Source organism: Pelodiscus sinensis, chromosome 32 (genome assembly GCF_052426305.1).
Source record: "Pelodiscus sinensis isolate ZL-2025 chromosome 32, ASM5242630v1, whole genome shotgun sequence".
NCBI lineage: Eukaryota > Metazoa > Chordata > Testudines > Trionychidae > Pelodiscus > Pelodiscus sinensis.
In genome coordinates, this window is record NC_143083.1 from 6,047,079 (window position 1) to 6,064,096 (window position 17,018).

Sequence of the window (17,018 nt, forward strand, 5' to 3'; positions counted from 1 at the left end):
GCAAAAACTGAGTTAAAAAAATGACAGCAAATTGGCTTAATCTCGAGAATCTCTGAGCCAACTGCATATTATTTGTATATACAAACCAGTGTCAGAAAAGAGACTACCCCAGCTACAAACAACCGTGTGGTGTCCCACAAGTTCAGGAAGTTTTGGTCCACGAGAGGCAGCTGGTCCATGTATCTAAAGGACATGTCTACACAGCAGGGCACACGTCGAATTAAGCTACACAACTTCAGCTAGGTCAATTGCGTAGCTGAGGTCGAAAGCGCTTAATTTTGCTTTTGGTGCTGTCTACGCTGCAGGAAGAGCACTCTTCCTCCGACTTCCCTTACTCCTCATGAAATGAGGTTACAGGAGTCAGAGTAAGAAGTCCTCCAGCTCGCCAGTATTTCAAAATAATGGCTGGCTGTGCAGACGTGCGCTTTGTTATTTCAGAATAACACTGCAGTGTGGACATTCCCATAGGAAGTGACAGGAGACAACTGCAGGCAAGTCTAAGGACTCATGATTAAAAGACAATTGCATTGTAATGCCGACCAACAGGAGAGGAGAAACTCTGAACCTTATCCATGCAGGAGGCTAGAGATGAACTAAATGCCATGGCCAGTCAGCGCAATGGCCGGGCATCAGCAAGGATGTCAAAAATAGAGTCAAACAGAGCTCCTGCATGGGCCCTTGCAGAACGAAGAGCCCAGCAGCGCACAACGAACTGGTAATCTCTCTTCTGGACAGACCTCGGCAGAGACTAGTTGCAGCTTTATGCAGACTCAGAGGACATCACTACCTGATTGCCATAGACTATTTTTCCAGGTACATGGAAATAATGTACTTACAAGCTGTAATGCTGCAGACCTATTGAGAGTTAAACTGCACTTTCCCTGACCTCAGGATTTCAAAGCACAAATCACTTACCACAATTCACTAGCGAAGTTTAAATAATGTTGATCATATTACTAGCAACCCACACGTGAATCACAGCAACGGAATCCTAGAGCACTAGCACTGGAAGGGCCCGTGAGAGGCCTCGAGTCCCATCCCTGCCCTCGCAGCAGGGCCAGGGGTTTTCAAACTCGGGTGGGAATTTGCAAGGGCAAGCGCCCAGCTGGCTGAGACACGCTTTATTTACCTGCTGCGACTGTAGCTCTCGTTGGCCATGGACCGCTGTTCCCGGCCAATGGGAGGTGCGAGAAGTGGTGTGGACTAGAATGCGTGGAGGACAGGGAATGAATTGGGGCCTTGGCAATGAATGGGTCAACGAGTAACCAGCTGGCAGGGGAGGGATAGAAAGTCTAGATCATGCCAGGCGGGTGTGAGACTCTGCCTCAGTGGTGACATTCAAAGTGTAACTTGCCTTATTTACACACACACTCAAGTCCTGGAGCAGAGGCTGTGGCATGGCACGGAGGACTGGCCCTTTTCTCAGCCCAACACTTCTGCTTTTTAGGGACTAATTCCGCCTCAAGAAGCCAGTGCAGAGTTCTCTCTGCCCAGAATCTAGGAGTAACAACATCACAGCAACTGACCCTTCACTCGAATGCTGCAAAAACAACTTGTCTGACTGTTTCAGGGAGATGCCTGCTTTGGGGACCTGGGGTTGACATGCTGGGTTCTAAGAAATAAAGTATTACCTTGTGCAACTCTCCAGCAACAGAATGCTCCCGTCTCCATCTGTTCGTAACAGGGCACTCCCAGAACACAGCAGTAGGAGGGTAAGAAAATTATTTTCTTTGCCCCTGCAGCATCCTAGAGTCTAAACCCAATTGAGAAGTGATTAGCAGCCTCTGCCCTGCACTGGGCAGAGGATTTTACACTATCGACCTGGCTGGCAGCAGTGGCAACCCCCCCTAATTCCAGGCAGTTCTGTCCCATCGCCTGGGTGGACAACAGGGGTTATGAGTCTGCTATAGGCTTTACGCCTGTGAGCTTGTGATGCAGCAGCTCAGACCTCCTGCTGACACTCCCACTGGGGTGAATCGGAGATAGCCCCTGCCCCAAAAAGCCAGCAGCCCAATCAGACGGATGGACAAGGAGCCAGGCAAAAAGTTACAGTTCTGATTGTGCCAGGCTGCCATCAGTGCCCAGGGCTGTGAGAGCTTCCGGGCTCAGCATCTCTAGCTGGCTGGGGCACCTCTAGCAGATGGAGACAGGAGCATATTGTTGCTGGCAGATTGCATCTGTTAACACTTTATTATTAGAATACAGCACGATAGTGCCCAAGAGAGACCAGAGAGACACAAAACTGGCTGCTCCCCAAACAGGCAGACAAGTTGATCAGCTCTCCCTGCTGAAACTGGCCCTGTGAAGGTGACTCCCTCCCTCTGGAGAAGCTGCCGCCTTCTGACTCACTCGGAAGAGAGATGACAGTCTGAACTCAAATCTAGCACGTGGTTTGCTGGGCGGGTGCACCGGGCCTTTCCCCAAGCCATGTGCCACCAGAGGGACAGAGATGTGTCCTTCTCTCCCTGCCCACGGCTTGATACACAGCACTCGCATGCACATAGAAGATGGGCTGGCATAGAAATCAACTTACTTCCATAGCTGCAAGCCTGAGGCTGGACCCCAACATGCTGGGTTAGAAGCCAGGTTGAAACACATTAAGCTGAGCCACTCACCGGTTTACGGAAAGCCATTTACAGCTCGTGTTTCCCAGAAACCACCGGGGCTTGGAACTTCCAGTTGAAATGAACCCTGAGATTTTCACACACTCAGGAGCTGGGGCTTTCAGAAAAACATCAAAACTACAAGACTGTGCAACCCAGAGGGTCCATCAGCATGAGACTGCGGCTCAGCTCCCGACCGCTGTCAGCCCGCCCTCTGAGTGCACTGTGCAAGGGCGCCAGTACAGTGCTGCCCGTTTTCTAGGAGGGAACCGGTGCTGGCGGTGGTCTTGGCAGCAGAGATGGAGGCTCTCGCAACCCCTGTAGGTGTGCTCAAGGGCAAGGGAGTAAAATCCTAAATGGTCAGGCAGCACCCTGAATAACTAAGCTACTGCACCCTGAATAACTAAGCTACTGCACCCTGAATAACCAAGCCCAAAGACAGGCCTTGCTCTGACCAGGACCAATCAAGGGGCCATTTGTACCCTAAATTAAAAAACACAGTAAGAGAACCAGAAATGTGCCACTGTGGCTGAACAACCAAGTCAAAGAAGCAGCTAGAGATAAAACGGCATCATTTAAAAAGTGGAAGTTAAATCCCAGTGAGGAAAATAGAAAGGAGCATAACTCTGCCCAGTGAAGTGTAAAAGGATCATTAGGAAGGTCAAAACGGAATCTGAGAACAGCCTCCCAAAAGCAGGAAGATTTCACTTGTCACCACTTAAATCCCACTGTTTGTACTTATTGTTGGTTACTATCAGGCCCGGTGTAAATAATTGTTAGCTGGGGGAAGCGACCAGTGTGTGTGTCTCTTTCATTGATACCGGGGGTGAACATCCTCCTAAGCTTTCCCCGTGTACAACTTTTACATGGAGAAAGATGGATTTATTTGTGGTTTTGATCCCTTTTGGGTTTCCTGGATTATGTGCCCTAGAACTGAACTGAACTGAAACGTTTCAGTGTCGGCATCGATCACATGCACGCTGAATGCAAAGCTTTGGCCTTGGCATCGTGTTTCTGTGGTGAACTGGCCCATGCAGCTCTGTGACTGGCCCTCCAAGGCTCGTTGGACCTGTGTACGGTGGCGTCAGCTGTGGGAGGAATTGACAATGATTTTAAATCTCTTCTGCAAGGACCGTGAGAGCAGTTCCTGAGTCAGTGGCCTCTCTGTGCATATTCTGATCCACCCACTCTGGCGACTCTTCTCATCCTGGTGGAGTATCGCAGTCAGGGAGAGTGCTTGGAGGTCGATTTATCACGTCTCAGTAGACATCATAAATCAACCGCTGGTGGATCGATTACTGTGGCGTCGATCCAGTGTCTAGTGTAGACAAGCCCTCAGGACAGGTTGTGGAATCCCGTTAACCGGAGATTTTTTGAAAGCAAGTTGGACAAAACCTGTGAGGGATGGTCCAGGTTATTTGCACAGCTCGCACATGGCAGCGTGAACGTTTTCTTGCGCAAGACTTCATGCAAGATGTTCTTGCGCAAGAAGCCATGAGTGTAGACATAGCCCTAGGGCATATCTACACAGCAACTAGATACACGGCATCAGCCTGGGCCAGCTAACTTGGGCTCGGGCCAGGCCAGACAGCAACTCCAGGCCCCAGGACAAACAGTCAATGGGTCCCCATGCACAAGCCACGTTTCCCCTGGTATCTGGGCTGGTGTCCATGAGCTGCTGGCTGCACCGCTGGGCATATTCTTCTGGCACAGCCACGGCTTCCATATGCCCCACCCACCCAGTAATTGCGCAAACTCCAGGGCCTTTCCCAGCCAATGGGAGCTGCAGGGCTGGTGCTCAGGGCAGGAGCAGTGCACGGAGACCACCTCCCCGCCCCAAGGGCAGCAGGGATGTGGTGCCAGCTGTTTCTGGGAGCAGCACAGAGTGAGGGTGGGGGAAGCCTGCCGTAGCCCTGCTGCACTGCAGCAGCTGGGGTCCACAGGCCGTTTTAAATCACCTGGGCCCCTGGGCAATTGCGCCCTATGCCCCATCCCCCATCAGCAGGCTTGCTCATGGGGCTCAGGCTCTGTCTACCCAGCAACCCCACCCCCCTGCAGACCCAGCTCCGTGAGCTGGAACCGGCCAGTAGATCTAGCTGCTGGATGGACATACCCCCCGTGAACAATCCCTGCCCAGGGCCACACGCCTCGGTGCCCCCTGCTGAGCTGCTGCCTCTCGTGCCCCTGCCCAGCTCAGCCTGCATTTTGGGCAAAGCCAGAACTAACCAATAGTGGGTTGAGGCTAGGGGCTCATTTGTGGTGCAAGAACTTGCTGGCAGCTGCTAGCCGGGAGAGGGAAGGGCTGAGATGCGAGTGAGCACAACCCGTTGCCGATGGGGGTGATTCCACAGCAACACCATCCAAGTCCACCTGTCCTCAGTGCTGGAGCCAGCGAGACAGAGGGACTCCCCATTCCATTACTGGCCTGGGCAGCGTGGGACTGGTTGTGTCCCTCTGCTAGGCAGAGTCCATTTTAAAAAACAAAAAGGACTCCACTGGTCAGAGCCCTGGGGTGGAACTGGCTGGACTGGGTGCACCCCCCAGCCAGTCAAGTGCGCACATTCCCTGGGTGGAGTGCGGGAGACCCCGGCAGGGCACAGCTGGGAGGCCTAGGACGAGGGGCCCTGTCCGCTATTGGAACGATAATGACGCCTGGGCCAGACACTGGGCTCCATTTAGCTCACCAAAGAGACACTCGAGAGGAAGAGGCAGAACAAGCCGCTTTCATTACGAAGCAGCAAAAGGCTCTGCTGCTTGGGGAGGGAGGAGAACTAGAAAACCCAGGGCACAATGCCCCTTTGATTGCTCCTGGGAAGCGATCCTCGGCCCACACAAGTCACAGCCTTGCAAGACTCAGCACTCTTTATTGAAGGAGGCCACAGAAGGATGGAGTCACATGAGAACATCTCCGCTGAACCTCCATTTATCAAGCACCAGTTTGGATTCGGTGCCAGCAACCCACCTCCAAGCTCTGCAGCTGCCGCCCCGATGAGAGGCCAGGTGTGCAGCCCTTTAGTCATACAAAGCAGGCAGGTGAATCACACCCTCTGCACTCACTTTTAGCAGTAAATGACCCGGGGTGGCTATGCTGATTCTGCACCTTGCTGGCTCTTTGCTGGGCCTACAGGAGGTAATGCCAACTGCTTCTGCCCATCCCTCTTGTCCCTGCTCAGTATTCTACAGCTCTGCCCCCACAGCCAACTCCTCTGCCCCGCTGAGTACAGCTCATGTGACATGCCCGGCTCTCGGGGGATTCAAACACCAAGACTCCCCCTGCAAAGCAGCAGGGGCACCGTGTGTACCACCACGGGAAGCTTGCCTCTGCTGCAGCCAGATCTGCAAACCTTCCTGGCTGGGGCTGATATGGCCCAGCCTTGCAGGGCTCTGTGGAAGGTGCAAGTCTGGTTGCATTTGGTTTGGTAAAGTGCATGACACTGCATCAGCAGGAGCTTATTGGGGCTACCTAGTAAGAGAGCAGCTGAGCCCTGCGTGCCTTGCAGGGAAGAGGGGAGGCAGCCTTTGGCTTACTACAGATGCAGGCACCTCTGCTTGCCCACCTGGGTCTCTGCCAGGAAGCACGAGGGAACAGGGAGGTAAGAGGCCAGCCTCCTCCAACCAAGATTTCAAAAGGAACCAACAGCAGCTGCTAGTGTCTTAAAATTGGTCACACTTACACCTACTGCAGGCGCCTCGGCATACAGCCAGGCTCTGCCCAGGGCAGCCACGGGCAGGTCACGTCAAAGACTGGCAGTGGCAGCACATCTGAGAAGGAGCCATCACAGAGTGTCCTCACAGCTCCCGCATCGCACTGCAGGGTGGGGCGGGTTCAGCCATGGCACGGGGGCAAGTGAGAGGCACAGGAGCTCTTGGATGGAATTCTTAGAGGATCTGCTCTGTGCTTGAAGCAGAAATGTCCAATAACCTCCAGGCTGCATAGGGGTTGAGTTCATCCTGGTCTCTGCAGAGCGCCCATACGTACAGCATCCGCAGAACTTTGTCCTGGAATGGAAATCACCCATTAGAACTGAAACTGCATATTGCAGAGCACACGGCACCACTGTGCCCTGCCCTCCCAGAGCACATGGCACTGCTATGCCCCGCCCCCCCAAGCGCACGGTACCGCTGTGCCCCACCCCCCACAGAGCACACAGCACTGCTCTGCCCCTCCCCTCCAGGAGCACACGGTACCGCTGTTCCCTCCCCCCCCAGAGCACAGGGCACCGCTGTGCCCCGACCCCCCCAGAGCACACAGCACTGCTGTGCCCCGCGGCCCCAGAGCACAGGGCACCGCTGTGCCCCGTCCCCCCCAGAGCACACAGCACTGCTGTGCCCCGCGGCCCCAGAGCACAGGGCACCGCTGTGCCCCAACCCCCCCAGAGCACATGGCACTGCTGTGCCCCGCGGCCCCAGAGCACAGGGCACCGCTGTGCCCCGTCCCCCCCAGAGCACACAGCACTGCTGTGCCCCGCGGCCCCAGAGCACAGGGCACCACTGTGCCCCGACCCCCCCAGAGCACACAGCACTGCTGTGCCCCACGGCCCCAGAGCACAGGGCACCGCTGTGCCCCAACCCCCCCAGAGCACACAGCACTGCTGTGCCCCGCGGCCCCAGAGCACAGGGCACCGCTGTGCCCCGTCCCCCCAGAGCACATGGCACTGCTCTGCCCCTCCCCTCCAGGAGCACACGGTACCGCTGTTCCCTCCCCCCCCAGAGCACAGGGCACCGCTGTGCCCCGACCCCCCCAGAGCACATGGCACTGCTGTGCCCCGTGGCCCCAGAGCACAGGGCACCACTGTGCCCCGACCCCCCCAGAGCACACAGCACTGCTGTGCCCCGCGGCCCCAGAGCACAGGGCACTGCTGTGCCCTGCCCTCCCTCCGAGAACACGGCACCGCTTTGCTCTAGTTGCTCCCCCTCCCCAGCCCTCAGAGAGCACACAGCACCGCTGTGAACTAGTCACTTCCCTGCCCCGCCCTGCTCCTCACAGTGAACATGGCAGTCCTGCCAACTATGAGCCCTCCCCAGAGACGATGCCACTGCTGCCAGGTTAAGAATCTGTCACACATGCAACAACACAACCAGTACTGAACTAGGAAAAACACACAGGCTGAATTTTCCCTGTTTAACTTTTGACTCCTAGGCTGTGTCTACACTGGCATGATCTGTACATGCCAGTGTAGATGCTCTCTTCTGGAAGAGTTTTTGCAGAAGAACTCTTCTGCAAAAGAGTTTTTGCATGAGAATGCGCCAGTGTAGACATAGCCATAGAGTTGTGATCAGCGCTCCCTGTAAGCTGAGCACTTGTACGGCCACTCAGGAGAGATTAAAAAGCCGCCCAGCTGATTAGCAGAGGACCCACAGTTAGGTTTTTTGTTTCTGCTGGTGGTGCACATTCATACATGCCTCCGTTCACATAAAATTATTCTGCACATGAAGGAAAAGATTAGAAGGAAAATTTGTTGTGATGCTTGAAAATTTGAGCCAGGCAGTTATTTGAGTTACATGGCAATCAGAAAACACGCCCCTTTTCCTGGTCTGACAGCCACCTGAAGCTGAGAGTATCTGAATGTGGCCTTGTGTGCATACAAACACCTAAGTGTACTATCACCAACGGCCTCGGGCTGCTTGGTGCTCTTTGGGAAGCATGTCTGCACAGCTCTGCTGTCATTTTTAGCTTTTTCTCTTTTACTCACTTCTCCCTTGCCCTGCCCTTCCATCTCTCCTTAGTCCTAGGCTTAAAGAACTTGCAAATTTTGCAACTGTCACTGAGAGTTTCACTGAACAACGCAGAAAGCTCCTATGCGGGTCACTGAGCGGCACAGATCATTTGCACACATCACAAGGCTTAAATGCCAAGGATCAGGCATGAAGTCCCTAAGGGGACCAGCTAGTTTAACTATACTATGGGTAAACTAACTACAAAGACTGACAATGGGGAAAAGCCAACAGCCAAGGCTGGAGCAGAGCTGTTCTGATACACCATCCCTGGAAGCAAGAAGGAACTAAGGATCGGAGGAGTGCGCAGCACCCTTTGTACTGCTCCAAAAGCCGTTAGAGGTGGTCTCCTGGGGGTACTGCCAGCGGAAAACTTCCAGCACCGGGACACGTGGCAAGCATGTGCACTTCTTGTGGAATGGACATAAGAAAGCACTTGGAGAACAAAATGCTCTGGTTGTTCTTTCAAAAGTTACAACTGAACATTGACTTAAAACAGCTTTTAAACTTTATTATGCAGAAGAAAAATGCTACTTTCCTTGTTAGTAGTTTACACTTAACACAGTACTGTACTTTATTTGCTTTTTTTCATCTCTGCTGTTGCCTGATAGCATACTTCTGGCTCCAAATGAGGCATGTGGTTAACTGGTGTGGTTGTAATGCTGAGGCTCATAACATGGGGGTTCTACTGAAGATGTCCATGCCATTAAGCATATAAACATATAAGACAGGTAAAGGGGCCGAGTTAATTTCACTGAAAACATTATTTGCATTTTCTCGGTATTTGTGACTTTCAAGCACCAGTTAATTACATTCTGTAATGAAAGAGGCAAATCATGAAAGGAGAAAATTGGCACCAAATCTGTGATCTAGCTGGAGAGATTTAGGGACGTGAAAAGTAGGGTGTTCTACTGGAAGTGACACAGATGACAGGGATTTTATGACATCAAAGTACAGGACTGACCAGGGAAGATGGCTTTCTTGCTGGGGAACGAGACATCACAGAATAAAGAAAACAGCACATCACCTGCATTGTGGGAGTTCTGCGTGACTGATCATGCATTTTTATTAACAGAGATACATCCCAATCGTGGATATACAGTACATGTTACTGCTTATATTCAAAGAAACTGGCACTGCAAACAGCTGTGGACACCCCAAAGTGGATTTTTAAGCTGTACTTCTGCATTTAAGATTAAAACTTGTGGGATGCAGCGACAGGCACAGCATCCTGTTCTATAAACTCAGGATTAATTTTAATGAGAATTCCTGGACCTTTCAAAAGTGCTTTTCTGGACAGTTAAATGCCTATTTCCCAAGATCAACTGTGCAAAACTCAGCTGCTCCTTTTTTGATGCTGCTGCTCCTGGAACATCTGACAATCATTTCATATGCTCCTAGCCCTCCCAGGCATTCCTTGGAGGGTAAGTTTGCAACACTGTAGTGGGATCTAAAACGAATGCAAAGGCGGCAATACTGCAGCAGGGACAAGCACATGACTTCTAGTCAGAGAGTTTACAATGAGGTTCCCTTTTACCTAGACGATGACTTGCTCCAAGGCAGGCAGGCAGAAGTGCAGCAACAATACTGAATCATGGCTACCAGCCAGCAAGCAGCCAACACTGGATTATAGCTAAAGTTTAATTTCCTTTATAGCATTTTAATGTGTCTCCCTGATTTATTGCTGTCCTCAAGGAAGCAGACAGCACACAGGCCTGGATATCCCCTTTAATAATTATCCCATCAATACTCATCTTTCACAAATGGGCTAATTTAATGTGAGAAATCACTAAGTAGACCTCTCCTCCTCCTGCAGTCAATGACAGGCTGCAAATCAGTCCTGTAGGGCCCATCATTAAAATTAATCTGTTTGCCTGTAACCCTACAGACTAGGCTCAGGAGAAAGGCTGGGAAAAGCCAGTCGTTATTAAATGCACGTTAGTTTTAATGGAAGTCCCTTGGAAACTGCCAGCTCCAGATTCCTCCCAGCCTTGCCTGATCATTAAACTACTTAACCATCATCTGGCACAGCGAGAGCCGGCTGGAAAGCCAGCCACTCAGCCATGTCCAGAAAATGTCACAAGCTCCTAAACCCTTGTATCATTCATGGCCAGGACCAGCTTGGCAGAACTTATCTGCAGCCAGCACTTAGGTGAATGGCAGTGATGCTTTCTACAGATTGTATGGACAAATGAAACCCCTGCAGGAAGTGATTCGCAGGCAGGTTCTAGGACAGAGCAGGGTCAGTCAAGGCGGTTCTCCTCCGGGTCACGCCTTGCGCTAGACACTGCTTAGCTGGTCTGAGCCAGAACCTTGGTATGATTACGGTGGATCCAGACCCCAAACTCATCTGCTTTGAGATTATTCCCCTCTCCTCTTGCAATTTTTGTCCTTTCTCCCACTTCAATTCCATTTTGCTAATTTCTGCCCAAGCGTCCAGTTCTTATGGGCTCCTCATGCCCAAGCCCTCTCATCAAGGACACAGAAAGGCAAGAAAGTGTGCATCCAAAACACTACAAACAAATATAAGCCAGCTGACAGCCGGTGGGAAATGAAGGCCCTAGTGTGTCCTGATCTGCCTCCTCCTCTGTGCCTCAGTTTCTTCATCTTTAAAATGGGGATAATGATTGATACTGACACCCTTGCAAAGCACTCAGACATAATGATGAGTGCTAGCTATTACTTAGTGATAGAAATGTAGCCGTGTTAGTCACCTCTAATACTATTAATTCTCAGACATCTACCCTTCCCCACCTCTAATATCATTAACTCACAGGCATTCACCTTCCTTCCCCCCTCCCCACCCCGCATCCCCCTTCTGTTCTGAAATGTGATTTGTCCTTTTCATATGTGTTCATTTTTTGTAATTGTATCCTTTGGTATATATGGTTGTGACTATTTTCTTCCACTATTTGATCTGAGGAAGTGGGTCTGGCCCACGAAAGCTCATCATCTAATAAACCATCTTGTTAGTCTTTAAAGTGCTACATTGTCCTGTATTTTGTTTCAGCTATTACTTAGTGACAGTACAGAGCCGCTGGCACAGGCAGTGGAGAGCAGGTACATAGAGCAGCAGTCAGAATGGCTACCATCATCCTGCCTCTCACTTTTCATTTCTCCTCCTCCTATGTGCTCACAGCACCTGTCAGCTGGCACCATTCTCCCACCTCGGTGGTTCCCAACCTTTTTTATACTGGGGACCAACAAACCCATTCACAAACTTTTGGCTGACTGGTAACATTTTATTTGCATATTCGCAATGTTACCAGTCCATCAAAAGCTCTGGTCCCCAGAGCAAACCTAGAGCCCCCCGCACTCCTCCACTATCCCCCAGGGTCAGCCACTGACCCCAGAGTCAACTGCACACAACCCTTCCATGCCAGCCTCCCACCCTCAGAGCCCCCATCCCAAATGCCTCAGTGCCAGCCCCCTGCCCCTTAAAGCCTCCCCCACCAGACCCCCCCAGTGCCAACCTCCCATTTCCAGAGCCCCACTGCATCCAACCCCCCCCATACTCCGCCAGTGCTAGTCCCCAGTATTGGCAGTTGGGAACTGCTGTCCAACCTAACGAATGGGCTTTCACTGCTCCTTTCAGATGGCCCTACAGGACCCACCAACATGCTGTTATTCATAACTACTCTTTTCCACAGGAGATCATCAGACACTTCCATGCAGTCCAGAAATGCCAGATACACCTGACCCAGGCCAACCCAGGAGCACACCCAAGGCAAGTGCATGAAGAACAGAAAACCGTATGAAGTTCTGATAGTTATGTAAAAGCAGCCACATTAGGAAGCGATTAGTAACTGAGGCATGTGGAGTACGGCTGACCCTCTAGCTTGGGATGGAGGTGGGGAGAGGTTGCTGTTTGTACATCTATTGCTGCTGTTCTTCCAAAAGGTTCTGAATATGCAAACATTTTCTTGCTCAGAAAGGTCCTACATTTTCAACCACAAAGTGCCGGAATGAATGTGATGGTAGAGCAAGGGGAGCAATAATTTTTGGTGGAGGGGGCACTCCCAAGAATTTGGAAAGTGGCCAAGGGCCACACGCTTCCATGATATGGAAGGGGGGTGTGGGATCTGGGATGGAGGTTGGTTGCAGAAGACAGTTGGGGTAAGGGACAGGATGCAGGAGGGGGTGTGGGATCTGGTGCAGGGGAGGATTCTGATCTGGTGGAAGGGTGCAGGGTCTGGGAGGGGGTTGTGACCTGGGGTAGGAGTGCAGGAAACCGGCCAGTGGGAGCTGAGAGATAGTGCTGGGGCAGAGGCAGCATGTGAAGCCTCTTCCTCCCACTCGCAGCATTCAGAGAGCTGCTCTGAACAGCGTGTGGGAGTGGGACAGGCAGAGAGCCTGGCTGAGGCTCCTGCGGGCCAGATCCAGCGCCCAGCCCGTATTTTGCCAGCTTCTGTGATAGTGACGCTTTTTGTTCAAACCCCACACCAAGATGATCATCCCAGCAGCAGCTCTTCTTCCTGGATAGATGGGAACAGCCCTGCTTGTTTCCAAGTTGGCTTGAGCCGCAGCTGGGTCTTCCCCATCGCCACTAAATCCCCTGTGTCTCTGTTACCAGCTTTGAAAGCAGTGCAAGTGAGCTGCACGCAGAGTGATTCACACCCTTCGCTAAACCCTAATCCCACCTTCTGCCACTCCCCTCTGCTGCCAGGTTCCTCTGGCATTTCCAACAAGCCAGGCAACGTACCTGCCCCTCCCTGCATCTGACAAGGGTAGAAGTGGCTGGGCCAGGCCAGGCACAGGAAGGGAGCAAGTGCTACACACATCCAAATGCTCTGCCTTTCACTCTCTGGTTCCATGCTCTCGCCTGGGACAGGATGTCTCGGAGTGTGGGGGAGTCACTGGGCCCTGCACCCCCATCCGCAGTCAGACCGCACAAAGTCTAGACTTGCTTACAGGGCAAAATTTGCATGTTTGATTTGAGTGCAGGATCTTGTTACTTCCCGCTGAAAGACCGACTGTGAAGGACTGAACTTCCACCTATTGCTGAGTGATCATCCTAAAAAAAGCCCGGTTCTGAGTCACAAAATGTACTCGCTCACTTATTTGACAAGTTTAGTTTTAATTAATGATGTTCTAGCAAACAAACTGATGTAATGAGGGCTCAGTAACTCAAAGCACTAGTTCACCTTTGCTCAGAAGTAGGGATGTTAAATTTAGATTAATTGGCTAACTGAATAGTCGATGTGATTTGCATCAACTATTCGATTAGTCAATAAGGGCACCTCCCCCTTTGAAACACAGCAACAGCCCCAGGGCTGCTGTTACACTTCAAAGGCGAAATCGCTGAGGGGACCACGGGGCCAGGGGGGACTCTAGCAGTCCCCCACCGGCCCCACGCCCCTCACGGCGTTTCAAAGCAGCAGCGCTGCACGGAGCCCCGGGTCACTGACCCTGGGCTGCAGGAGGCGTTTCAAAGTGGCAGACCTCAGGCTCCACGCAGTACTGCTACTTTGAAGCACCCCTTTCTTCCCACCCCCCCACTGCCTCTTTCTGATAGTGGCAGCAAGGCACAGGGGGAGAAGGGTGGAGGGAGGGAGCGACTAGTTGACTAAAGTGTAGACTATCGGATAAGCATTTGCTTACTGGATAGTCGACTAATCCTTCACAACCCTACTCAGAAGCAGAGATGGCATGCGCTTGTGTGGGTGAATTATGGAAGTATGGATTAGTGAAATGTAAATGAGTCTGGTGCCATGGCAGATGAGTCTGGTGCCATGGCAGATGAGTCTGGTGCCATGGCAGATCATTGGATTGAAATTAAATGCACATAACACCTCACTAGCACTGAGTGCAAAGAATTTGTTTTTCTCCCACTACATGGCATCACTCACCGTATCTCCTTCTACTACTTCTCCCTTCTGATTTTTAATCACCATAACAAGTTGAGCCTGGAAAGTGATAATTAATACAGGTCCCTGCTCCATCATCTTCCCCATAGCAAGCTGCAACAAAAGAAAAAAAAATTAGAAAGCGGAGATAACTTTCTGCATCAGGAGAATTTAATGCGACCACTATGACTTTGTACAGTAAATCACTAGCCTGTAATCCCTTTCAAAGCCAACTGTCTACTATAATGAATTATACCAGTAGCGCCAGTACAATTGTTCAAGTTAATGGTGCAAAACATTTCGTCATTATAACCATCGCTTTTAAACACTTATACTACATCCTTGGGGAAAAAAATCATCATTCTTGTTTGCCTGAGGGCTGACTATTTTAGAATATGTGAACAAGATCTATTCAGCCATTTCTGAACTATTAGGGGATGATAAAGTCCTGCTCTTAAAAACTGCAGTGCACCTTTTACAGGGAAATGACTCAAATCCAGATGCATCTTTGACACTTCTCATTTTGTTACCTCAAAAACTCCCACTGGAGACCACCCACGATTACACTAGTATTGATTTATTTGATTGAGGAATTAACACTCCACTATATGGTGAAACTAAAGGGGACAGAACTACCACTAAAGGTTTAAACTAAAGGGGAACCAGCCATTTCTCACTCTCACCCTCTCTCTCACACATACCCCTTCATTCATTCACACACATTCATTCCTGCCCTCAGGCACTCACACACTTACACAGGCATATGGGTTGCAGAAGGAGCCAAGGCATGTTGGTTCTGGAGGGTCTGTCTGCTGATCATGGCTGGGAAGCTGGTCAAGAAACAAAGAGCTTCTGGCTGCAGGAAGAGGAACTTCTCAGAAAAAGGGTTTCTGCCACATGCTCTCTCCTTTTACTGCCTCTATACAACTCCTGTGACTCATCCACATTCATCACCAGGGAGCATGCCCAGACTTCCCTTGATCCAGCAGAGCAGCAAGGTCTCCTTGATTGGTCTGATAATTCATCACCTAGCTCCACGTGCTCAGCCTTGCAGTTTCTAATCCCAAACACTCAATAGTCTACACACACACACACACACCCCTATCTCAGGGGAGAATGCAGTTTAGAGAAAGTTACAAGCAGAGTGGATGGAAGTTACAAAGATGACAAGGTTGCAAAGCTCAACAATCACCAAGTTTACAGTCAGTTTCTGAATTTAAAGCAAAGTTGCTGAGAGTTACAAAGTTGCGAGGTTTAACAAAGATGACAAGGAGTTGCAGAGTTTAAAAGGCAATGCAGCTTCAGAGAATCATTTACAAATCATCAGTAATTAAGTGATTTAGAAGACAACTACTCCCGCCCTAATAATGCAGTCAGCAGGTTTTTGTCCGTCTCTAAATCATGTGTTGGCAGGACCTTACAGTTTAATGTATTTCCAGAAAATCCATGTGTAAAATCAAGTAATAGCTCGGGCGGAGCCTTTTATGCAACACACGTAGCCAATGAACAGCCCCTAATGAGAAAAATCCCAACGTACTGGGTAAAGCAGTTTGTTGTCGCTCACAAAAGCTGATACTCTAATACAGGGTCGGGGGCTGCTAACTCACCGAGATCTCAATCAGGGGCCAGGCAAAAGTGAGAAGCAGTGAAGGGACTCGGGGGTTCCCTTCCTTCACACTCCAGGGATGGGTTTCCCCCTTCCCTCCCCGGTCCCTGAATGCCTCCTTAACAGCTCCAGCCCTTTGCAGCTGCCTGGTGGGGGGGGGACGGCAGTAAGCACAGAAACAGGAGCTCCAGCACTGGAGCTTTCCCTCTCCGGCCAGGTCTCCTGTGCGCCTCTCCCACATGCAAAAGAGGAACTGGAAGTGTCTGGCCCACGCTACAGGGGAGGCTGGGAAAGGTTTTAAAGCAGCCCCAAGCACCCCCTGCAACATTTCACAGCTGCTGGATTCCCCCCCCCGCCCCCGCCCTGAGGACTGGAATAAATTGTTTGGCAGGCTGGATCTGCCTGCAGGCTGGATGTTCTCCACCCCTGCTCTAATACAAGTGTATTAGGGTTAGTCTTTCAAGTGCCACGGGACAACTTGCTGTAAGGGGAACAGAGGCGATGAATGCCAATGCTCCCCCTCTCTTTTCATGTCCTCTTTATTGCACATGTTTTACCACTCCACAAACCTAGGAAATTAAACGCAAAAGATAATGCAATGTTAATGTTGCTCTAGTAAGAATACAAAGTTGAGGTGCAATCACCATGCTCTGATACAAGGTCAAATGTTCAAATGTGCTTAGAAGACATTTAGGCATAAATTAGAGCTAAATTACAGCACCGGACACTGAGAGCAAGGACTGGTGGCTGCAAACAAACTTTATGGGACCGCAGGAAACTTGGCCACCCCCACGATAAGTAAACATCTGGCATAGCATCTTGCTACAGTTGGGAAAGAGCATGTAGAATGACAAGATCAAACTGTGCAGCATGTCACTTGCACAACTGACCTGTTGTGTGCAGTGATTCTCTAGATAGTGTTTTATATGTGCATAGTGAAGTAATCATGTATTTAAATAGGCAACTCCCACCTACACAAGAAGAGTGGAACTGAAGATCAACCCTACATGCATCTGACGAAGTGGGTCTCTGCCCACAAAAGCTTATGCTCCAAAACATCTGTGAGTCTATAAGGTGCCACAGGACTCCTTAACCCTTTCAGAGATGTCTAAATAAATTGAGATACCTAGAAAAACTTTTTAATTTTCCAAAGCTTCCTGTGACTGCAGTGGGAGTATTTTGGTGCTCAGTATCTCTCAAATTAAGACCTTGTTTAGGTGCCTAATGTGGATTTAGGAACTGTGCAAG

General features: G+C 50.6%; 1 protein-coding gene across 2 annotated transcripts in view; it reads right to left on the reverse strand.

The window, feature by feature from the left end:
- Positions 1-5,447: 5,447 nt before the first annotated feature.
- The window catches only part of TIMM44 (translocase of inner mitochondrial membrane 44), a 40,658-nt gene continuing 29,087 nt past the window's right edge, over positions 5,448-17,018 (reverse strand). For both annotated transcript variants that reach the window (XM_075903139.2, XM_075903140.2), the window contains exons 12-13: positions 14,168-14,278; positions 5,448-6,602 (exon numbers count right to left, since the gene is read on the reverse strand). In XM_075903139.2, the coding sequence (XP_075759254.1) occupies positions 6,483-6,602; positions 14,168-14,278 (231 nt within the window). In that variant the 3' untranslated portion in view covers positions 5,448-6,482. The remainder of the gene's footprint in view (positions 6,603-14,167; positions 14,279-17,018) is intronic.